Raw genomic sequence first — 25,292 nt, 5'->3', positions numbered from 1 at the left:
TCATCATATGTAGTGTTTTAATTCAACATAGGAATCTGACTAATGACTTTTGCTGTCATCCTTAATTTAAAAGGTTACAACTCAAACACAACATTATTTCTTTATAAACAAGTCTAAAAATGTTGGTGACAATACTAAGCACAAAACACTTATCGAGTTTGTGATCAATTATTTTTCCAAATAATAAATTCAAAACAATTACAACAAAATTTTCCTCTATGAAAGCCAAGGTGAAATGAAACAATTTTATGTAATAAAAGTTCAAATTGATTATATAAAATAATAAATGCACATTCTAGAATGTATTTCTACATCACAAATAGTGGTTTCGATAATGCAGAAATTCACAGCAAGTTGTGAAGATTCACAGTACTGCAGATGCTCCTGCACCAAAGTAGTATTTACAATACATCTTTGTGACTGCCATCTTCAATCCAACATTTGCCCAAAACCCAACTTCTGACAGTTGAAACCAAGGGAATCAAGAAGTCAAAAATAAACACGTGGACTGCACAAGTACATGTTGCAAATATTGCCAAAACTTAATTTTATCTTGATTAAATGTGACTTTTTAAATTATGCATAGTGTAAACTTTACATCTGCACAAGCCTGTCAAATGTATCACAAACATTTATTTAATGTTAGATAATTGTGTTCCGATTCATATTTTATCATATAAGTCATAAACTTCAGTTTTCCACATGTGCGTTTACAGACATAGAAAATCATTGGTATAGAATTTAAATGATGAGTAAAATTCTAATAGGATCTACAACACTACAGTAAACCCAAAGTTATACAGATAAGGCGAAATAAGTGACTCTCGTAACTAGATTTCAGGCATACGAACACACAAAGAAGAAAAGCAGAGAAACTGAGGTATTTATTAGGGAATGAAAGTAAGGCCTTACACAATGTCTTGGAGCAATATATTACCACAGCATGGATAACACATGCTTCATCTTAAACACACAAATATTTCAGAATATCCCATGCAACATTCCTAAGACCTCATTCATGCCTTTATTGTTTAAGGCCACAAGGAATCTTACCTTTATTTCAATTGACACTTTACAACCATTACATAACAATTTTAATCAAGCAAATTAATTAATGGCCAATGCAATATTGTAAAGCCAACTACCTAGAGAGATGAATCCTTTTCTCCGTGTATTGGCCATTCCCATATTCTGGATCCTCGCAGGCAGTGTTTTCTATCACCTCAACACCTTCTCCAGAATCTGTTTGTTCATGGCTATGTCGAGCAATCATGTACAACTGCCCTATCTGATACTGGAATTGAAAAAAAAAAAAAAAAAAGAGAAACAACTAAAATGAGAACCAGGCAATTGACATGATAGGGGCACAATACACCAACAGATCAAAATTATTATTTCAGCAAATATGTTACTTCAAAGAGAAAGACATAATGCGCAGCCTATGTTAGAGACTGGAGATGAGCTCCTGGAAATTCCGAGATGAACCAATCAATTAAACGCCCTGAACCGAATATCAGCTAAGCTAGCAGGTTTTCTCAAATTTGAACTCTTTACGGTACAGGGATATTTTTTTCACTCGCTTCAAAGGGAAACCACTGATAAATATACCTAATTCCGACATATTAAATATTCTAGTCCTAATTCATAGCTTTATGCAATTGGTAGCTAGAAGCGATAACAATTTTAATAACTTATTGCCAGAATATACAATACAACTATTTGACAGCCAACTGTTAGTAATGTGGCTGTATTTAGGGTGTTTATATACAGGACGACTATGGACACAAGCCGTGATAAACTTTGGTTTTCTTTTTCATACGTCTTCTCAAATTGTTTAATTAAAAAAATTGTTTTACCTCCTCAACTGTCAATGGCATACATATCCTATACTCCTTCGTTAAAACCATTCTACTGTGACTTGCGGGAACGGTACCGGTGCGAAAATATACACTTCCCCTTAACTAATTGCATCCACAGAGATGCCGCATAACAACAAACACAGGAGCTCGTTGATCACCTGCAATTTAAGAGCACTACCAAAACGCTGGCGCAAAGACGATTTCTCAAAGATACTTCACACCTTCCGCACGGGAAAGATAATGTGCAAAACCAGTGAAGCGAATCCAGGTTTCTACCTGCAAATAAAGTGACGCCCTAAAAAGTGGCGTTGACTGCTCAAAATGTAGTATCGTCGTGAAGTAGCCTTTCCAAACACAGAAGAAAAACTTATGATGTCATATTTGATTTTTACAATAATTCACTGTCGCAAACGTGACTACACTGAATAAAGGAATAATATATGAACCTAAGTTTTCAGCAAGAAATATTCGTGCTTTATCTACATCTACATTCTCCTTCTCCCTACCGTTTACACCGTCTAATACACTGTCCGTTTTTCAGGAAACGTCCAATTTTATTTTATTTAACTTGTGGCTGGATACTTTTCTGATGTCACAGTCGCCACGGTAACCTCCTGTGTTCTGTCTGTCTGTAAACTGTAGAATCTTTGTTCTCTGTGTTGTCGGGTTTTAAGTTTCTGTATCATGTTCTCTGAGCGGGTCTTACAAACCATCCCACCATTTATCCCAACACACACAGCCTGATCAAAGAACCTGCCCACAGTTGTTAAGATGCCACGTGGATTAGATCTTGGTGTAGCTCATCTCCCAGGCTCACAAACTAGCATGCTGCGCATTACATTATACTAGGAAACCTGACCACAATTGGCAAGAAAACTCCTAAGAGTAACACCGTTGTCAGTAAATTATCTGTGTATTTGGTGACAGTTACCCACAACACACATCATTAAACATTTACATCTACATCTACATCTATATCAATACTCCGAAAAATCACTGTAAAGTGCATGACAAAGGATACTTCCCATTGTACCATTTATTAGGGTTTCCTCCCATTCCATACATGTATGGAATGTGAGGAGAATGATCGTTTAAATGTCTCTGCACAGGCTGTAATTAATATCATCTTCTCCTCATGTTTTCTATGGGAGCTACACATAGGGGGTAGTATTTCCCAGAGTCAACATTTAAAGCCAGCTCTCGAAACTTTGTAAGATTCTTCAACACCTTTGTGACACCCTCCCGTGGGTCAAATAAACCTGTGACTTTTTGTGCTCCGCTTCTCTACATACATTCAATATCCCCTGTCAGTCCTACTTGGTGAAGGTCCCACACACGTGAGCAGTATTCTAGACCAAGTCAGATGAGTGACTTTTAAGCAGCCTCATTTGTAGACTGCTCACATTTCCTCAATGTTTTACCGATTAACTGAAGCGTATCATCTGCTTTACCCATGACGGAACATATGTGATCATTCGATTTCAGCTACCTACAAAATTTTACGACATAGTATTTGTTTGAATTGGCTAGTTCCACTGTGACTAATTGATATTTTCTCGTTGTATGAAGTGCACAATCCTGTATTTCTAAAAATTTAAATTAAGTTGCCAGTCTTTGCTCTACTTTGGAAACTTATCAAGATCTGACTGAATATTTATGCAGCTTCTTTCAGACCATACTCCATTGCAGGTGACTTCATAATCTATAAAACATCTGAGGTTACTATTAATGTTGTGTGTGAGATCGGTAATACATGTCATGAACGGCAAAGACCCCAACACGCTTCCCTGGGGCACACTCGAAGTTACTTCTGCACTTGAAGCGACCACACTGTCCAAACTAACATGCTACATCCTCCCTATCAATAAATCAGTGATCCAGTCACAAATTTCTATTGATACATCATATGATCACACTGTCGATAATAAGTGTAGATGTGGCACTGAGTCAAATACTTTTCTCATCACTAAAGGGTGAACACATTTTGTTGAGTGTCTGAAAGAAGAGTTGTTAGATATTTGTCCTATTACTTTGTGTGGAGGAACAAAAGCAGGAACTTTACCTGAATTTCAAAAGATGAAATTAAATATTTTATTCCAATGAAATGTATTAATCATAATTTACGACTTGTACATCGTTTGAAAAAGGTGAGGATGCACATGATTATTTAATCAGCGGCAGTCAGAGCCTCCTTCTATAGTATCATAGTACATTGGCAAATAATTCATGTAAACCAAACGTTTATAATGAAGTATACTGATTTGTTTATGAATCCCTGGTTTGGAATACTGATATAGAGAAATTAGCTGTTAAAGACAGAAGTCATCGTTTCTGTCAAAAGAAACCTATTAATAGATTTTGTGTTTTTCATTTCTAGTCAGTCATAGACTTGATTCACAGGGACCTAGAGGGTAGCTGCAATTTAAGCCTAGTTTACACGACGACATCGGGTTGCGCCACTCGTTGCGTGAATGAGTTGCATACAAGTGGTTTCATATAGGACTGTAGGCACGGCGACACCAGTATACACTTCAGTTTCGTCGTTTTGTTGGTTACAAAGTCGTGTCTGAAATGGTGTCTGAAATGAAAGTTTTGGCAGCTGCACGTCCAACGAGTTGTGATGGAGTTATAAAGCTTGTTGCATGGAATCGCTGCATAAGAAAAAGATAAGAAACGTGTTTCGATTTGTGACTGGATGAAGAAAAGACGTGAGCTCGGTTGCTCAACATCCTTGCTGAAATAATTTATAATGAAAGATCTGAGAAGTTCTTTTAATTACCTTAGAATGTCAACAGAACTGTTCACGTTTTTTCTAAATAGAGTTAATTATGCAATAAGGAATAAAGGTACTATAATGCATGAAGCACTGTCGCCAGAACTGAAATTACATATGTTATTGTGTGCATTACAATCGAGAACACTGGGCATGCTGTAAGATACGATTTTAGTTGGTGATGACGTTATTTCATTAACACCAATAATTATTAACCTTACCAGTAATAATTATTTACATTAGCAACAACAATTAACTGAAGCAGCCCACATTAAGAAGAGAATGGTTTGCAAACTACTCTCTTGAAGATAGATCTGTACAGTGGTAATATTTCAGAATTATAACATATGTGAATGGGGAGCACTGGAGCGACGTTTTAAATAGATGAGTATTTAATAAAGAATGCAGCTTCTTGAATCTGTATAGCCTTCCCTCCTGTCAACAATATTCCTCAACAAAGAGTTGGCCAACTCAAACGATGGGATTTTAGTCTTGTAGACGAGAGCATTGCCACAGCTAGAATTACACTTGCTTGTATTTTTCTTAATTCAGTTGTATATGTGCTCCTAACTCAATAAACTTTGCCCTGCTGCTCAGATGTTGTCAAACCATCTATGCTATGATTGCACATGACGGTCTCAGCAGCAGCAATATGTTGCTTAATTTTTTAATCAGCATCACTGAAATCCCACAACACCTATGCAAAGCATAGATATCCAAAACACAAACATTATTCTCCGTTCCCCACTTCATATTTCAGCTTGTCTACACTCTACAAACACACATAACCGCAGAACTCATGCAGCTAGTGTCGCCAAAGTTAGAACACGGCGAAAGTGTTTAGTTTCACCAACGAGTTGCGCAAACCCGCGGCGCACATGCGCAGTGGCTGGTAACGCAGTTGCCTGCAACCTAGTGTCGTCATGTAAACTAGGCTTCGACACAAATTCTTTGCTACCTGATACTACATTTTCATCAGTAATTTTCCATATTTGTTTTGGTTTATTAACAGATCATGCAAAAACTTTACAATTATATCCTAATTTAATTTTCTTAATATCCATTCTGAACTGATGTTTCAGTTCTTTGTATCTTACTCTGGCAAGCAAACGAGAGTAGATCTTTGCTAGGGATTAGAAATTATTGTACTGATCATCACATTTTTGTAGTTCATGTGGTTACCACTTATTGTTTTTGGAAGTTAAAAAGGTTATTGAGTTACTTTTCTGCTTCATTATTACCATACATACAATACCAATTAATTTTTCTAAGATAATTTAGAAAAACAGGTGTATTACAGTTGCTTAGGGTAAGCTGTATCTTATAAATCACCGAAGGTACATAACACTAAGTTATCAGAGATACTGGATTCGAATTTAATATTAAAATCAGCCAATAAGTGCACATTAACTTTTATTAAAAACAAAGTATTTAATAGGGCACTAAAATTTCAAAAATTTCTCTTTCGTTTTCTATAATAGTGGTTCTCTGTACGTAAACACTGTTCTGTAAGTTACAGTATAACAAATAGATATTTAAAAATTCTCCTGCACTGGTAAATTAGTTATAATAAGGAATAACTTAAATACAAGAGAGTTTATAATTTAAATGGCAAAACTACATTGTTTTTTATCTATAAAACGAAAGTGACTACTGTTGCAGGCCAACCTTATACAGGGCAGTAAAATAGGTAAAATTTTCGGAGCAAAGTTATTTCACTAAATTACGGGAATGTCGAAACGAGGTGGCCACTATGAAAATATTTCGCCACCGTGACTGGGTCAGAGCAAAACACATCAACTTTTCTGGTGAGCCCCGCAGCAGATTTCAGCAGAATATAGTGTGTCAGAGCAGCCAAACAGCGTCACGCCAACTTCGTTATGTGATGAAAGAAAGCTAAGGCGAATGCAACAAATGGTACCAAGAGCTCTTATGAACCAGTTCTATACTATAACAACCACATTAAGCAAGCACAGCAGAACGGAAACCGCTGATACCTGTGTAATGGCAAACCCTATGTGCTCAAGATGAATGATGCATCATAAATACCCCGGCAGTTTAACTTGTGAGACAGTTGGTCAGATGGATCAAAGGCATATATGTCGTTTACACTCAATTCCCTCATTGCAGTGAAGTAACGTCTGGCACAAGTCGGCTGTGAATTTCCTGCGTGCTACAGACAATAAAAGTAGCTATTGGGAGAGATGACTACCTCGCTATAATCACCAGTCACAGAGTTCAGCACCACAGTCTGCCTCTGACGCAGATTGGAGGACCTGGAGGCATTTCTGTTCCATCAGGATCGGGACACCAGTATTCCTGACATTCTGGCGAACTGAATAGTACTTACTTGGATAGCAGACAAGTATCATCAAACTTCACGCCTGCACGACAACAGTCAACACTGTACAACATATGACAAAGAAGGGTGGTGAGCAGGAGGGAACAGAGCACCTCCCAAGTCAACGTATGTAAATTCAGTACAAGTGCCGCCATCACTCATTGCTGTGGTGTTGTGGAACAGCCAGACTGGGCTCACCACAAGCTGTGAACTGCCAGTGCGGCAGCCAGCTGGAATGAAGTGTACAGTGTCAGTTGCCATGAGTGGGCTGAAGGTTGCTGCTTATGACACAATTCCTCAGCGGACATTGACTGACGATGCCAACCACTAATCAAGATGCTACCTACATTTTTATGGAAATAAATAAATAATTCTGAGTCTTCTTTCACTGCACCTACTGGCGATCACAGGTCACTACACTACAATCCTTCTGAGGTAAACTGGCATGGAGTGAACTGGGAGAGTGCCACTTAACACAGAACCAACTATACTCACGCCCTCCCAATAGTCGTATCTTGCTAAATTGTGTTCATGTTTCTGACGCTTGCAGCATCTACATCAGAAGACTATATGAAGCGTTTTGTACAGAGACACATCATCAGTTATAACAACTGTGGGATGAGTCAGTGAAAAGCTTTGTTTCTCACACAAGTGTATAATGGTGGTGATCATGTCCAGAATAAGACAAAGTGAGTTCGTAGTTACTCTTCGGACAGCCAGTATCTGAATTTAAGGGGAACTATGTTAAAGTATATTTTGTACCGGCAGATTGTAAAATTTGTAATTTGTCTGGGCAAAGAGCGCCTTGCAATGGATTTGTTCCTGTGATATATTCCACATGCAGTGTGGTCATCCAAAAGAGAGCTTTGTTAAGCGCCATTGGGTGTATATGAGGTGAAGTAATATGTGATTCTGATATTAATTATCATGTTTGTTGTGTGTGGTGTATAAGGCTACTATGATAGAAAAGGAAACTGCAGAAATGTGACAGAAATGCGAGCTGTTACTACAGCTCTGATAAAACAGGTTAAATTACTAAAAGAATTGAACTATCAAATGGCATGGCACTCAGGTAGTCAAATGGGACTTCCTTTACAACTGGGTCCTACTGAAGTACCTAGCAGTACCTTCCTCGCCTGTGGATCCTGTAGCCACTAGCCTTATTTACCTTTCTCTCCTAAAACATCAGAGAATGTCACTATATTTTTTCGGGACATGTTAACCGTAACCAGTTTGTGCCACTGTTCTGGACAAACATCACTGCAGATGACGAAATTGCGCTTGACAGGTGAGGCTAAGAGGTACATCATGTACTATGAGATTTTAAGTAACTTAACCACATTTACAGAGTTGGCATATGGCTTAAGGTTACGGTACAGAAAATGAAATAGTGCTCGTTTCTTCCGAGAAAAATTTAGTAATTTGGGACAATTGCCAAATGAGATTGTCGAAGTGCTTTCAGACAGGATAAGCAAGTTGAACACCCAAACTTACGAGTTGACTAACAAACCGGACACATGCAGTTTTAATGAGAGAGTCTGAGGATAGGACGCTTGATGTATTCCTGATGGGGATTTCTCCAGAATTTTCTAGCTGAGTGAGAATGGAAAGCCCACAAGATGTAGCGGAAGCGATGCAGGTATTCAGTTATCTGCAAGAGATAGATAGTGCTACTAAGTCTCAGAGTGATGAGAAAATGTTTGTGTCGAACAAAGAATGTTATCGCTGTGGAAGAAAGGGTCATTTTAAAACACAGAGCTGTCAACTGCAGTGTTGTAACTGTCAATGGATTGGTCGTAAGGTACAGGAGTGTAGTTCAAACAAATATTATTGGAAAAAGGAATCGTTAAACGACAATGGGAATCTTCCTTCTATCAAGAAGTGTTTCAATTAAATACAGGGTACGGCAGAACCGACTAAGCAGCTTCTATCGATTACCGCTGGGGCTGTGGTGAGGGTAGGCAGCTGCACATGGTCTGCCTTTGTTCACTCGTTGACCTCATTTCAGTAGCCAACATGGTCTGGACCGGTGCACATCGTGGTTTTGTCGTTCGTGATTATTATGAAAACGACAGATCTGTGATCGCTACACAACGAGCTTTTCGGCGACAGTTCAATGTTCCACGCAACAATGCCGTTCCTATTGCAAACACAATTAGGTCCTGGGTTCGGCAGTTGTAGGAAACTGGTAGCACACTAAGGATAGATACACATGACCGACGCAGATCCATCAGAACGCCAGAAAATGTGCAGTGGGTGAGAACAGCTGTTCAACAATCGCTGCAACGTTCTGCTCGACGACATGCTGTTGCATTGGGGATTGCAGACCACAGTTTGAGAAGGATTCTGCAATGCGATCTGAAGCTTCATCCTTTCAAAATAATGTTAGCTCAAGAATTACGCCCAGCAGACTACGCCAACCGTCAAAATCTGTGTGAGCATATGCTTGCTCAGATCCCTTCGAATGCAGTTTTCTTCAGTACTGATGAGGCTCATTTTCATCTTAGTTGGTGTGTGAATAAGCAAAAGTTTCGCTACTGGGCTGAAAATAACACCCGAATTATTCATGAAAGACCGCAACATTCCCCTAAAGCGACAGTGTGGTGTGCCATATCACAATTTGGCGTGGTAGGCCCTTACTTTTTCGAGGAGGAAAGAGTGACCGCGACAGTGAATTCCACATGTTATGTTTCAATGCTGCAAAAATTTCTGCAACCCAGAATGGACGAGAGTGTTGAAGAACATGGACTGGGGGACTTGTGGTTCCAACAGGATGGAGCTACTGCTCACACACCTCGAATTTCACTTGATGTTTTGAGAAAATGTTTCCAGGACGCCTCATCTCGTTGAGGGTTGATGTCAGGTGGCCTGTGCCATCACCAGATTTGAGCATTTGTGACTACTTTCTTTGGAGATATCTGAAGGAAATGGTTTTCAAAAGCCGCCTTCACACCCTACCAAAATTAAAAGAGCGGGTTATTGACGAAGTGAATGCCATACCCCATGATATGTGTGCAAGAGCTGCTCGAAACTTCAGGGATGGTCTACAACAATGTATTGATGCTAACGGCCGCCATCTTGAGGACATTATTTTCAAAATTAAATTAATGTAAAATGGTATACTGTACTAATTTAAAAAATAAAACCATTTTTTCTCTATACATCCATATTTACATTTTATTGCTCCTTAAGACCGCTTAGTCGGTTCTGCCGCACCCTGAAGATGTGCATTCAATGCACAAGCAGGGATGGGTTGTTCATTGATGGCTTGTTTGAAAGGGAAAAAAATGAAAGTTTGGTAAATACAGGGGCACCTGTATTGATTGTGGGTCTGGAGCTCATGGATAAGAGGAGACTACAAGAGCCAAAGTACAGGTTACACACAATAGGCAGCTATGCAGTTGATTCACCCAGGAATACACAGATTGGTTTTAAAAGGGAAATACAAAGTTTCATGACCAAAGGGAAGTGTTACAAATTGTGGGACAACATGTGACTGTGATACTTGGGTTAGATTTTCTGATTAGGGATCATGCTAGAATCAAGCTTTGGCAATGGACGATTGAACTCGATGGTAAGTTATTTCTGTTGAGTACAACAGTTGCAAGTGTTTCTATATGACAAGGTGCACCCATTCCAAAAGTCGCATTGAATAGACTATGTGTAAGTGCATTAAAAGTTGTTTTGCATGACAGAGTACCAGCGGTTACAGGAAGACTAATCTGGGTACCAGTAGACAGTACCATTCCACAGCGTGTAGTATGTTTGGTAAAACTACTGACAAGTAATGATATGTTGGATGAATAACATTGTTTTGTACACAGGTGTATAGTGCACACAGGGATTACTGATAGCCACATTAGAGGTTCTTGAAGAGGAAGGTATTGTGATTCTAGGGTATGAGGTAGAACAGAACTAACTGTCATGGTTGTGTTGTAAGAAAAACTTTAACACCTTCAGGGTAAAGATAGGGCATTAATGCAATCATTATTAATATGGTATAAGGATTCGTTCAGTTCACAAGGAGTGTTACCTGCTACATCAGTCAAACAACATAGAATACCAACAGGCAATCATCTACCAGTATTTAGAAAACAATATCAGCCACCTAAGCATTTACAACAGTCTTGGTAGAAGAAATGGAGACTCAGCAATTATCAGATGGGAGTACAGAACATGGTGATAGCCCATGGTCAGTAAGTATTGTAACTGTAGGTAAGAAGTCACCAGATGGAACAAAGAAATATCAGTTTTGTTGCGACTACAGATTCTTAAATGGAAAACAGTAACAGATATATACCCGATCCCAAATATTAGTGACACATTAGATAATATGGGTCAGTGCAAGTTCTTTTCAACTCTAGATTTAAGAAGTGGATATCATCAAATTGAGGTATACTGTGAGGACAAACCAAAAACAGCATTTACTACAAATTCCAGTCACTACCAATAATGTAGGATATATTTTGGTCTGAGAAATGCCCCAGCTATATTTCAACGTTTATTAGATGGAGTCCTGAGAAGTTTAAAACCAAACAAATGCATGGTGCATTTCGATGATATAATTATATTGAAAAAAGCCTGGAAGAGCATGTTTGGCATTTGGAAAGCGTATTTCACAGATTGAGAAAGGCTTGACTTAAGCTTTAACATTGATGAGTGTCACATTGCACAATCACAAGTAAACAGTATGGAGCATACAATAAGCCAAGATGGAGCACAGACAGATCCACACATTATATCAGTAGTACATGACTTTCTGGTCCCTCATACAGCTAAACAATTACAATCCTTCATTGGATTAGCAAATTATTATAAAAATTAGTGTAGGGGTTTGCTGAAGTGGCTAAACCACAAACAAAATTATTGTGGAAAGTTATTCTGTTTAGCTGCACAACTAAGTGACAGACAGCATTTCAAAAATTAAAATCCATATTAATTTCAGATACAGTTTTGATTTTTCAGGTTTCGAAAAACAATTCATATTGTCATGTGATGCAAGTGGTACTGCTTTGGTTGCTGTTTTAAGACAAATCGTTGATGGGAAAGATCACTCAGTTGCATATGCATTTCATGAGCTTAATATGGCCAAACAAAATTATTCTACCATTGAAAAGGAGACGTTAGCATTTTAGATATTATCCATATGGATGTACGTTCAAAGTGATTACTGATCACTGAGTCTTAAAACGGCTACTAGGGCTAAAAGATCCGTCAAGTTGTCTAATGAACTGGGCTTTGAAACTAAGTGAATTTCAGTATGATGTGAGTCACAAACCAGGTGTTAAAAACACAAATGTGGACACACCTAGTAGGAAGATTGGGGCAATGCAAGTCTTTGGACTTGATTTAAAAGGTCCAAAGAAAGCACAATCAAATGATAAAGAGTATCTGGTGTGTTGCAAACAATCATAGTCTGTCATACAAGATGGGGTTTGTGTAGATCAACAAATTTTGGACTGTGCAATGTAGTTCCAGCAGCTTTGATGACACAAGCACATGATCATATGTTATCAGGTCACAGGGGTAAGAGAATGAGAGATAGAAGAGTAGCAGGAAGATTCTGGTGGAGGATAAGACATACTGACGTTCAACAGTACTTTAAGAACTGTATTCCATGTGCACAATGTGATGATTTATGCCATCAAAAGATACAGTTACAAAGGTTAGCAGAATCTGATTATCCATTCCAAATGGTAGAAACAAATATTTTGGGGCCATTTCACAGACGTGAATTGGGCAACAACTATGTGTTACCAATTATTCATCACTCCTCAAAGTATCTGGTAAAGGCAGAAATATCAGATCAGAAAGCAAGCACAGTAGCTCACACTATGGTAAATCATTGGATACATAAATTTGTGGTGTCACAAAAGATTATTAAGGAGCAGTGCACAAATTTCTTCTCTGATCTCATTATGCAATTGTCGCTTACTGAAAGTTAAGAAATTATGTACAAGTCCATTCCACCCACAGGCAAATGGTCATATGGAAAGAGTTCATAGGACTATATCTAAGATGCTAAGCCATTATGAGGAGCCTCAACACTTAGACTGTAATGTACATTTAGATTTTGTAACTTGCACCTACAATTCAAAAACTTATAAAGGAATAGTGTTATCACCTTACAAGGTGGTATATGCCTTCTGCATTTGATTTGACTCAACCAAATTTGGGAAAAGAAGGTAAACACATTAAGTTATTCGCAAAAACTCTAGAGGAAGTCTGGCAAAAGGAAAAGGTAAACCAGGCTAACACAAAAGCATTAGAATGGCAAAAGCGTGTAGGGTTAAGTAATAGGAATTTACCACAGTATCGGATAGATCAATTAGTATTACTTGCAAATCCTTATACTCTCAAGGGTAAGGTAAAAAGTTTTTGACGAAGTTTCAGGATCCTTACAAAGTGGTCGAAGGCAAGTCGCTTGTAAATATGAAGTTGCATTGACCAGTATGCACCTCAGTAGTATATATCTATGGCCCCTTTTTAAGGGGCCATAGATTACTTTCTTCAAGTACTAGTAGAGATGCCACATACTACAGTGCAGGAGCAAAAGAGTAAACAAATACCACAGAATAGGCCATATGGCATAAGACCAGGAAATACATAGTTGTGGATGTAGAGGTAAATGGGAAATAGTAGAATTTTTTTCTTTGTTTTCATAGATTTATATAGTTTGGAATATGGGCATTTATGCTGTATTCCCACCTTTTTCTAAGGAGGAAGGGAGTATATATAAATTTTTCCTCTAGGGGATTGCGAGGATGATGCCCAGATGCAGTATAGCGAATGTTATACAATTCATCATATCCAGTTGGATGGAGTCTTATTAACAGATGGATTAAATTTCCGGTCAGTGAAGTATTACTTGTATCCCAACATCGTGAAATGCACGTAATTATGTCATTAGATAATCTTGGTAAGTGTATTAATGAAATTATTACTATTTGTCCTGCATGAGTGTTCAAACAACTAACTGATCATGTGAAGTAAAATTATTTTTGAGAAATATGAATGCACCAGAGGGTAAGATGGTAGTTATGAAACCAAGGACAAGTTTTCAGCGATAGGAAATTATTGGATTTATTCTGTATACAAGCCACAAACGGTAGTAGTGAACTATTATAAACACAAGACTTTTACAAGAGTGACAAGAGCAGAATTACAGCTTAGTGGTATGTTGATCAACAGAACTGAATGTGATATAGTGAGAACAGACTTCCATCTACCAGCAACCATCGCAGATACTAGAGTAATTAGTAGTGTGCAACTGACACTGTATTGACCAGAAAATCCCTTCATAGTTTTTACCTATTCAGAATATTACCTTTCCAAATTGCACAATAGGTGCTACAGTATTACAGAGCATAAATAAAGTGACAGAGAAGGGGCAAATTGCTGTTGGTCAGATGTTAAGACATGTTCAGGGATATCACAATGGGCGAAAACAGAACATATTTGCCATCAGCGTAGCTACCACTAGTATAATGCAGTGAATTTACGCGGTTTATCTCTTCCTAAGGGGTAAAGTATTGAAAGCAGAGTTAAAGTCCACACAATATTCCTCTGAAAAGGGCTGTACCAGAAAGGAGAAGAGAAATTATAATTAAACTGACCAAGAATTTTATAAGTGGAGTAAGATTTTTGTATTAAAGGTTAAGATTTTTTTCTTACAAATTCGGAACGAATTAATTTTAGAGAAGATGGGTATGTTGCATGCCAACCTTATATAGGGCAGTAAAACGGGTAAAATTTTCGAAGTCCCAGAGCGAAGCTATCTCATACATTACGGCAATGTCGAAACGAGGCAGGTGCAACGAAAACATTTTGTCACCAACACTGAGTCAGGGCAAAACACAACATCGGCGTTTCTGACAAGGCAGGCAGCAGACTTCAGCATAATGTAGTAGATTGTAGCAGCCAAACAGGGTCGAGTCACCTTAATTATGTGACGAAAGGAAGGCTAAGGCGGATGAAACAAACGGTACCATTAACTCTTATGAACCAGACTTTTTAAGCAAACAAAGGAGAATAGAAATCAATGATACTGTTATGGCGTAAAGGCAAGAGCTGGCATGCCAGTTGGGAACGATAGAGAAGAGATGGCTGTAAGAAGACATCAGCCAGTTGCACACTGACCGGCCCCTCTCCAGGATGACAACAAGAGTATGTAAGGCTCCTAGACTCCTCATATTCGACGACAAGCATAGAGACATGAAAGATACATTCGTGACAGCAAGCTCTACACGGTCATTATAAATGACTTGGTAAATATTAGCCACTACTTTGCTCCATAAATACCCCAGCGGTTTAGTTTATAAGACAGTAGGTCAGATGGATCGATGACATATATGACATTCCACTCAATTCTCCGATTGCAGTCAAGTGGCGTCTGGCAAAAGTCTGTTGTAGATTTTCTGCAGGCTACAGGTAACAACAGCCACTACTGGGAGAGATGACTACTGCGCCATAATCACCAGTCACAGAGTTCAACACCACAGTCTGCCTCTGACGCAGATTGGAGGATTCCAGGGGTCTCACCAGGATCAGAGCACCAGCAGTCCTGACATTCCGGCAGACTGAATAGGGCCTGCCTCGTCAGCAGGCCAATACCACCAAACTTCATTGCTACACAACAACCTTCATCCCCATATGACAAATGACAAACAAGGGTGGTGAACAGAAACAGACAGATCACCTCCTTAGTCAGGATGTGTAAATTAAGTACACGCAGCGCTGTGACTCACTGTCAGAGCATTCTGAGCTGGGAACACCAATGTCAGCGGCCTTGAGTGTATTGAAGGCCACTTACAATGCAGTTCCCCAGTGGATATTGACAAATGATACCATCCACACGTTAAGATGCCATCTGTATTTTCATGGAAATAAATAACTAATTCTGAACCTCCTTTCACTGGGCCTACTGGTGACCACAGGTCACTACAGGTCCAATGAAAACTGGCAAGGAACTCATTGAGAGATGTCTCGTGACACACAACCAACTCTAGTCACACCCTCCCAATAGTCGCCTCTTGCACAACTTTAAAATTCGGATACCAGTCATGTTAATGCCATTAAGGTTCATCAGCATTCAGAAAGACTTCTGTGCAGTTTTCTAAGACCAGATGATGTAATGCATCTGATGTATGTAATAATCCCCGAATGTTAAGAAATATAAATTTTGCACAACATAAGACATAATGTTTTTGAAGTTAGAGTTACTATATGATAAACAATTTTTCTGTTGTTTCTTAGCACTGTTCTTGTCATTAGGAAATGACCAAGCATGACACAGACTTGGCTTGGTCAGTGACTCACATTTCCCCAGTCCTCTAAATCTTCGTACATTTTGCTGTATGAAACTGATGTAGAACTATTCCTATTTATCACTTAACATTTCCAGGCTGAGATACCATGGTCCGTACATAAGACTCTCCCCTGACGCAGTTCGCTGATGCCTTCCACAGTCGAAGGCGAAACGTCAGGGGAGAGTCTTATGTACAGATCATGGTATCTCAGCCCGGAAATGTTACATGATGACAACACCTGCCGTGAAAACCTTCATTCTATATTCATATTTAGTTTAATGCTAACGTATAACACTATTTTGTTTTATGAAAATCCAGAATTCTTTCACTTATATGAGTATTTTTTACCAAGGCTGTTTAGATTATGTCTATGTGCTGTGTGACATCTACTGCCTAATCTACTTATATCCATAAATAACACATTTGTATGAGTATGTTTGTCACGAACATTAAAGGGGCTCTATTTGCTTTTCTTTCTACATCAACACAAGACCATATAGGAAGGCAGATCATACCATTAAGACACTGATAAAACTAGGACATTAATGTTTCTTAAATGATGCGGTGCTTCAGTGATAGATTCCAAGGTTGTCTTGTTGCATTTCTAGCAACATCAAATGTATTGTCAAGAACAATGTTACACAGTCGGAACCCAAATGATGCATCTCAGAGTTTCTTGCTACCACATGCTGGAAATAAGTTCTGTTCTTGTAGTATCTTGGAGATGCTTTTCTCTCATCACTCATGCAATGTTTCTTCCCTTGTATTTATGTACATATGAATGAACACTTTTTTGTATTGTGATGATCAGGCTACAGTGGTTATTAACTAATGTGCATACTCCATCAAGGCATTTCGCTTTATGCATGGCTGACCAATTTTCAAAAGAATCATTTATTGTGAGAGTTTCCATCTTTTTGTTTTGTTTTGAGGAAACAGTTTGTCTGCTACCACCTTTTACAACAGTTCTCCAACCTAACTAATTTAGTTTATTTGCATCTAAAATAGTAATATGCTCAGACTAGTTTATTTTGGTTGAATAAATTGTTTCCCTGTAGTCATTATTAGATACATTTAGCTCATACCTTACAGTGTCTCCATTGATTGTTGGAGTGTCATGCCTACAAGATTTGAATCTCAATTCTTTTGCGAATTTACCATCTTCTTTTAATGAAGAATCAAACTTACCATATCAAAAGTGGAATATGGTGTCACATCAAGTGTGCAGAAAACCATTTCTCACCATTCTCATACACTTTCATCAGAGATTATGATTAAGATTTTGAGTAGACATGTTTATTGCCACACTTGTGCCCATTACCTGTGTCATGCTTTTGGTTATATTCAACCTATTTGTGATCTGAACAACTGCAATGACTTAACCTGGACAGTCCTTGTTGGTAAATTTCTTAAGTTCCTCGCTGAGACTGTCTTTATCAGAAAGTATTATCAAATTTTGTTGACTTTGGTCGACTTTCGCGTGTTTAAAATGATATAAATTTTTACATTGTATGCATACCATATCTTCCACTTCATGTTTTTCACAGTGACTGTGATAATTAGCCAGTACGATTATTTGTTCTTCATAGTGCGATCTAGATGCTGTACATTCTATCGCGCTTTTATGATTTTCTGTTACTCCACGATGTTTTCCGCCAACTTTTGTAATAACGTAGCATGCGATAGATATTTTCTTCTTTGTTTTGATATTTGTTTCTTGACCTAACGTAAAATTGATCTGTAATGTTGAGAAATGCACTTAAAGGCGGTCCTTACGTCAAATAACAGAAGGAATGTTCCTCCCAGAATCGCTGGAATCCACTTTTATAAGATCTCGTATTACTTGTGAGCAAAATATTAAATGTAGAAATCAAGTTACCCCTGATGATAAAACACAGAAATCAAAATGATTTGTGTGAAAATATCAGGTCCATAGATCGACAGTACAAGATTTAGGTTTTGACTGATTTATGAGCAAAGACAGGAGAGATACTGCTTCTCAGGAAACTTGTGATATTTGTGAGCTCTAATAGATGATTGTTAAAAAATGGTATATGGTCGAATGGTGTTTACATGTCATGGCACGTTACATGGATACGCAATATTCGGCGAATATTTACTATTTGTACGTTATTCGAGAGAGAATTATAAGAGCATGTGCTTTGATAAGTGCCGATGTGATAAGGAATACCACTCAATCCATGATAAGATGATGGCAACACTGTATTGATACCAATGGTCATCATTTCGAACACCTTCTGTAAATGGACGTTCATGCCAACTTTGTGACCTTTGTTGTCGCTCAGAGACCTTACTATTACACATCATTGAATTCGTCTCGATAGCCGCTATCAGAAAATAAGAACCAAACTATAGCATCCCATTTAAAAAAGCAAAGTTGACCATCATATCTCTGAAGCGACCCACCTAGCTATTATGGCCCTCATTGTCCCACGCAACTTTTGTCCCACAAACTTTTCAGCTCCTATCATACTTACGGAGTTATTCCAGGTGGAAATAGTTAGTGACTCACCCTCTATATACTGCTGGAGTTGACTGCTCCCTCTTTTGTGCTGAATGTCAATACCATCACCACTGCTATGTTTTCCACCATCCAGTATAGGTTTTGTAATGGATTTGCATTTCACATTGCTTTGACTTTTTTCATTCTTATGCAGATCAGTCAACTGCAATATTTCACGATACATTTCCAGATCTTTAGGCGAATAAATTATGTTTTTGTGGGGCTTAAGGTTCAGCAGACAGGTGTTCTTTGAAACTGTCTATTGGTGATCTGTATTATTTTTTCATTTAAGGTTAGAGGCTGCGTGCCCCACATGTATGCTTTTTCACCACTGACACTGAATGTTTTGTCTATCCTAGTGTCGCTGTGATGGTTAATGAAGTCAACAATAGCGTCATTGTCGTCGTTTTGGAATTTCGCTGAATTTCGCTGAATGTTCATCAAGAGATTCAGTAACTGGTTTAAACGTTTCTTGCAGAATCTGCTACTGCTTCAAATGCCCTAACTTCAGCAACTGTAACTTCACAAGAATAGCCTTCCGTGCTCTGATGACTTTATGCTTGGTCGACATCTCGATGTATACTAATCGGACCTCTGTGCAGAATGAAGTTTTATATATTCGCTCTTATTCTTATTATGCTCCTTCCCCTTATCAGTAACAGCTATTTTCCCTTCAGTTAAGTCGCCTGCGTTCTTTTCAATTGCATTAACTCATTCATACAATGCCCCCTCCTTAATAACAGTTATTTATCCTTCAGTTAAGTCGTTTACTTTCTTTTCGATTGAATTAACTCAATCATTCAGTGTATTTTTCAGTCTGACAAGGGTTTGACGATATCTCCAGTCTCTAGTTCCTTGTTTACGCCTCTAATTTTACATTCAAGAGTTTGAATTTTCACGTTCACGTACAAGCGACTGTTTTGTCCATGCACACCCACCTATCAGGCTGAGCTCCCAGCATGCATGCGAATTTATCCATGGTGATGTTTATACTGATGTGCTCATCTCTTTCCATGGTTTTATATATAGGAACTCCTGGAAGTTCCATTTATACCTGCCATCATTCAGTTTTCTTGTTTTATCAATAACGAGAAACGCATAGTGTGAGTGATTCCTGTGATCTGCGCATATCTTTACAAAATCATTGAACTACATAAAGATTCCTACATTAGCCCGGTAAATATGTTTTAAATACAGATTGTCCTGTTTGAAGGCTATACTTAGGTTTACATTAACCCTCACCAGCTGTTTTGGGATCTTGGGATATATCTGACACCCAAGGAGACGGCACGACCTTGGGGTTGGGGATTTGTCCGAAATTTTGTGTGGTGAAAGAGGACCCTTAACATCTCACGTGGTTAAAATATTAGGACGCACTACCCGGAAAATCTCGGGAAAAATCGATCTAAAGTTTTTTAGGTGCCTTATAAGTATACAATGTTAGTCCACTGCCAAGCCGCCGTCTCGCCTAGATGGTTAGGGCTTGGACTCTAACGCCACATGTCTCAGGTTCGATTCCTACTCCAGCACTTTTTTTCCTTATGTTTCATTTTCTTTTGTTATTCCACAATTATTCAGAAAGTTCCCCAAACCTACATTATCTTTAACAAATTAGTTACATTATTGAATAAAAATTATTTTCTTTTTGTCGAACAACAGAATTCATGGCGGTGGGTTTTCCACTTTTCATTGTAAAGTATATGAGGAGAAACATTGGGTTTTTAATCAGAATAACACAGTCGATTGGGAAACATTCAATTTTAATACATATAATAATTATAAACAAGAACATAGCATCACGAGAGATTTCTTCTGAAGATGTCGATGCAATTAAATTATCTTCCATCAACATCTTTTCATAATACACCACTGCGCCCTTCAATCGTAATTTTGATAGATCACTACGAATGAATTCTTCAGGAATTTCTTCTCCTATTCCAGACGAGCCAGCAACTTCTTCAGTTGACATGTTTAGCCTCAGATAGGAATAATACGTTGAAATTTGAAACAGGCACGTCTGTTCACGACGAAATCGAAAAACAAACTGACATTTACTTCTCACTGGCCGCGCACTGTCCTATGTGCAGATGACCGTTATAATCCCAAGGGGACCCTTACAAAGCCCCTTTAAACGTTGAAATCCCTTAAAACGAAATAGAACAATGAACACGAATATTTTTCAGTGAATGAAAAACTTTACGTTCTTGACCTAAAATAATGTTTTAAAACAATGTAGGTTTGAGAAACTTTTTGAATAATTGGTGGAATAACAAAAGAAAATGAAACAGAAGAAGAAAAAAAGTGCCAGAGTAGGAATCGAACCCGAGACATCTGGGGTAAGGGTCCGAGTCCTAACCATCTAAGCCAGACGGCGGCTCGGCAATGGACTAACATTGTATACTCACAAGGCACCTAAGAAACTTTGGATCGATTTTTCCCGGGATTTTCCTGGTAGTGTGTCCCAATATTTTAACCACGTGAGGTGTTAGGGGTCCTCTTTCACCACACAAAATTTCGGACAAATCCCTGACCCCACGGTCGTGCCGTCTCCTTGTCAGATAAAATACATCAACAGCCATATGGTGACCTAATAGAAATATCGTCGAATTTGAGCTTGGTTTTCCAAAGCAACGCCATCAAAAGTGAACACTGTGTTTGGCTTTACTTTTCGCAGTGGAGGGATATCACTACCCTCATTGAATGTCGTGTATGTCATACCATCTACATTCTGCAATATCCCCTGTAATAGTTAGTATTTAGGCTGAAAAAGCGTTTTTGAAAATATTCATACATGCTCAAAAGGGACTCCATCTGGATGTGTTAGCAGCGACATGAGAACATTTGTCTTGCCACAGTTGGATGGACCTACAATCATTGCACTAATGTTGTCAGGAAGGAGTACACCATTCTTCTTGCGATCTTCTTGCACACCATCACAGATGCAGTCACTTACAACCAAGTCCTTATACTTCACCAACCTTGCCATGATACCTACTACGTCAAGTGCTGGTGTGCAATGGGTTTTTACAGAAAATAAGAAAATAATGGACACTATGTTCAGTGATGATACCTACTACGTCAGGCACTGGCCTGCTAGGGGCTTTTACAGAGAACTTAGTTAAATGACATAATTTTCTGCTGTTGCATGTTTGCAGTGAAAATACTTGTGGCCTTAGCTTTAGTACTCGCAATATAATGAGAGATAAGAAATGACAACACATACATGGTTATGTACATTTTATTCAGTAATCATACACAGGATGCAGTACATCAATAGGTTCTTTCTTTATCTTAACACCAGTACAGAATATAGAAAATAAAGCCTTCTTGTAAGCACAGAATTCAGCATGTATTTCTCTCAGACTTGTTAGATACTCTGCAGTGTCCCTATATACAGTTTGAATGCAAGCCAGCCATCTGTTCAGTCTTTCCAACACAATGGCTATCACCATCAGTAGACTGAACAAGTTTTTAACGGCGTAATGCTGCAGATAAATGGTTTTGGTACTCAGTTTCTCACGGATTGCAGAGTCTTTGTACACTGTTGTAAAAGCTAGAGTTAGAACAGCACAGTAAATGTCTAGACGACAACTCGGATGATACTCGGTGGTCAACTGCTGCTTGATGTAGGCTTTTGTATGACACAGTTTATCCCATTCCATCCGCATAAACCTCATGTTAACACTTTTAGCTGCCTTCTCGATCTATATCGCAACATGCAAGTCTCTGTCTGCAGCTGCTCCTGTACCAGTACGTAAATGATTTGAACCAATAGTGGTTAAATTATACATTGTAGTGAATAGAACGGGTGATGTACAGGCCTTAAGTGGTATCTTATCATTCACTACGTCCTCACTTTGTCCACGCAGTTTCACTGGAATTTATGTGATGGCGTGTATGATGGGGTCCAGTGCCAGCTTGCGTAATTTGGATAAGGATGCCCGGTGCACTTCAGCGAGTCAGAGACTGGATGGGTGTCTTCAACTGACAATAGCAGCTGATTGTCCTGCTCCATCAAGCTGACCAGGTGTGTAACAGGATCCCAGGGTGCTGCCACTGCTGAGGGTCCCAATGAGCTGGGACACACCACTGTTGCAGACCCCAGCAGGCTGAACGATGTCACATCCACCAATGAGCCAAGAAGAAAAACTGTTACAAGTGAGCCGGCCGCTGTGGCCGAGCGGTTATTGGCGCTTCAGTCCGGAACCGCGCTGCTGCTACGGTCGCAGGTTCGAATCCTGCCTCGGGCATGGATGTGTGCGATGTCCTTAGGTTAGTTAGGTTTAAGTAGTTGTAAGTCTAGGGGACTGGTGACCCCACATGTTAAGTCCCATAGTGCTCAGAGCCATTTGAACCATTTGTTACAAGTGATGATAGAAGCACAAAGGCTCATCTTCGTCACACAATGGTAAACACAGACATTAAGCAGGGAGTACTTACTCTTCCATGGATACTTCTTGTTCTGTTGCTGCTGCAGTTGGGTGGTGCTGGACATTCTCAACTGGTGCTTCTTGCTGACTAACTGACTGCACCTGAGGCTGCAGAGCTGCTGGGCCTGCCTTCTATCCCCAATGTGATCAGATGCTGTGTTCCTACTGGCTACTACCAATTTCAAGTGCCTCTGGCGGTACAATTCTGTTAGGTGGTGCACTTGGGTATTTCTTCCAGGAGGGACACTACCATTTTTCATTTTCCTCCATATCCCTGGTGGGAGTGGGCAGGGTGAGGTGTGACGTCAGCATAACCCTGGGACAATGAAATTCCCGGCAAAATTCGAAATTCCCGCCAATAATGTAGGGTGAGGGGGAGGGGGAGCCTACTTGCTGGCTGAGGAAACCGTAGCACATCATCTGGGGGGTGGGGGTAATTAATTGATAAGTTTAATTAATTTGCATATAAATTTGATATCAAAATTGCACCAGCACTCTCATTACCCCACTACCAGTCATCTGGTCCAGATGGAATCCCAGTTAGATTTTACGAAGATTACTGTATGTGCATTGGCCCTTACATAATTTACATTTATTGTGAATCTCTTGTCCTGTACAAAGTCTGAAGCAACTGGAAAAAAGTGCAGATGACTACAGTATAGGCCTATAAGAAGGGTAAAAGAATTGATCTGCAAAATTAGAATCAATAAACTTGACACTGGATTGCTGCAAAACTCATCAATATATTCTCAATTCAAATGTAATAAAGGTTCTAGAGATAAAAAAGATCCTTTCCACAAATTAGTATGGGTTTAGGAAGCGTTGCTTATGCGAAACTCAGCTTGCCCTTTTGTTACATGATATCCCGTGAACTATGAATGAAGGGAAACAGGCAGATTCTACATTTGTAGATTTCTGAAAAGCGTTTGACATGGTACCCCACAGCAGACTATTAATGACGGTATGAGTATACAGAATAGATTCACATGAGTGACTCAAAGAGTTCTTAAATAATAGAACCCAATATATTGTTCTTGAAACCGAGTGTTCGTCAGAAACAAGGATATCGTCAAGAGTGACCCAGAGAAGTGTGACAGGATCGCTAATATTCTCTATATACATAAGTGATCTTGCAACCAGGGTGAGCAGAAACCTACATCCGTTTGCTGATGATGCTGTTGTGTACAAGAAGGTGTCGTCGTTGAGTGACTGGGCTAGTAGATATCAGACAAATTTTGTGCCTGCATGACATGAATTCAAAGAACCTGTGTCTGTATCAGCAGTTCAGTTGATTACGCTCCACATTTTATGTTCAAACCTGAATCCGAACATCTACCTGTCATACCTTTTCTTTCTTTGTTATGTGTGTCTGAATGTGGACGAGTGAATATTTTTATGTATATTTCGGAGTTGGTTAGTAGCTGCGTGGATCGTCGTCTGCTCGGAATAGAAGAGAACTTGCTGATCCGCTGCTTTGAGTACAGGACGACCAACCTAGGACTCCCTCTTACCTGAGCAGAGCGGTCTACCCTTTATGTGTTAGGGTGGGGCAGAAACAGAAATGGCCCCTTTCGTCAGGTCCATCGGTAATCCGGAGAGGGTGGGAGCTTTGTTCAGAGCGGCACTCTTCATCTGGTCGGCAGTGAGTGTAGTCATAAGACTAAATAAACCATCTGCCGTGTCAAATATGGTGCTAAGCGCGTTTTGTAATTACTAAAGAAATCGTTGAAAATAATGAAGTTTTTTCTGGTTAGCTGAAGCACCTTATTTGTTGTCCAGTTCGTTTTTAGATTTTGGAGCGGACTGTGTTTGTTTCGGAGTTTATCAGTGAGCGAAACTTCCCTTGTTCCTTCGGAACAATGGGGTGGAATAATCATCAGTACGGGTGTTTAATGTGATCCAATAACTCAAAATACCGTATGAATGTGGTGTGATTGAATCTACATGTGTACATGCTTTTATTTTTCTGATTTTCCGTATTTTTATGCATGATTTCTTTGTCTGACCCATACTCGTGTTTGAGCTTCATGTACGTTAGATGACGAACCGTCTGTGCT

General features: G+C 39.0%; 1 protein-coding gene across 1 annotated transcript in view; it reads right to left on the bottom strand.

The window, feature by feature from the left end:
• Nucleotides 1-2,040, bottom strand: part of LOC126199611 (cytoplasmic phosphatidylinositol transfer protein 1) — a 98,557-nt gene extending 96,517 nt beyond the window's left edge. Inside the window, exons 1-2 of the mRNA XM_049936542.1 lie at nucleotides 1,857-2,040; nucleotides 1,146-1,294 (exon numbers count right to left, since the gene is read on the bottom strand). Coding sequence (XP_049792499.1) covers nucleotides 1,146-1,294; nucleotides 1,857-1,907 — 200 coding nt within the window. The 5' untranslated portion in view covers nucleotides 1,908-2,040. The remainder of the gene's footprint in view (nucleotides 1-1,145; nucleotides 1,295-1,856) is intronic.
• Nucleotides 2,041-25,292: the final 23,252 nt, after the last annotated feature.

This window comes from Schistocerca nitens, chromosome 1 (genome assembly GCF_023898315.1).
Source record: "Schistocerca nitens isolate TAMUIC-IGC-003100 chromosome 1, iqSchNite1.1, whole genome shotgun sequence".
Lineage (NCBI taxonomy): Eukaryota > Metazoa > Arthropoda > Insecta > Orthoptera > Acrididae > Schistocerca > Schistocerca nitens.
The sequence above is the reverse complement of the archived record's forward strand: the minus strand, read 5'-3'. Positions and strand labels throughout refer to the sequence as shown.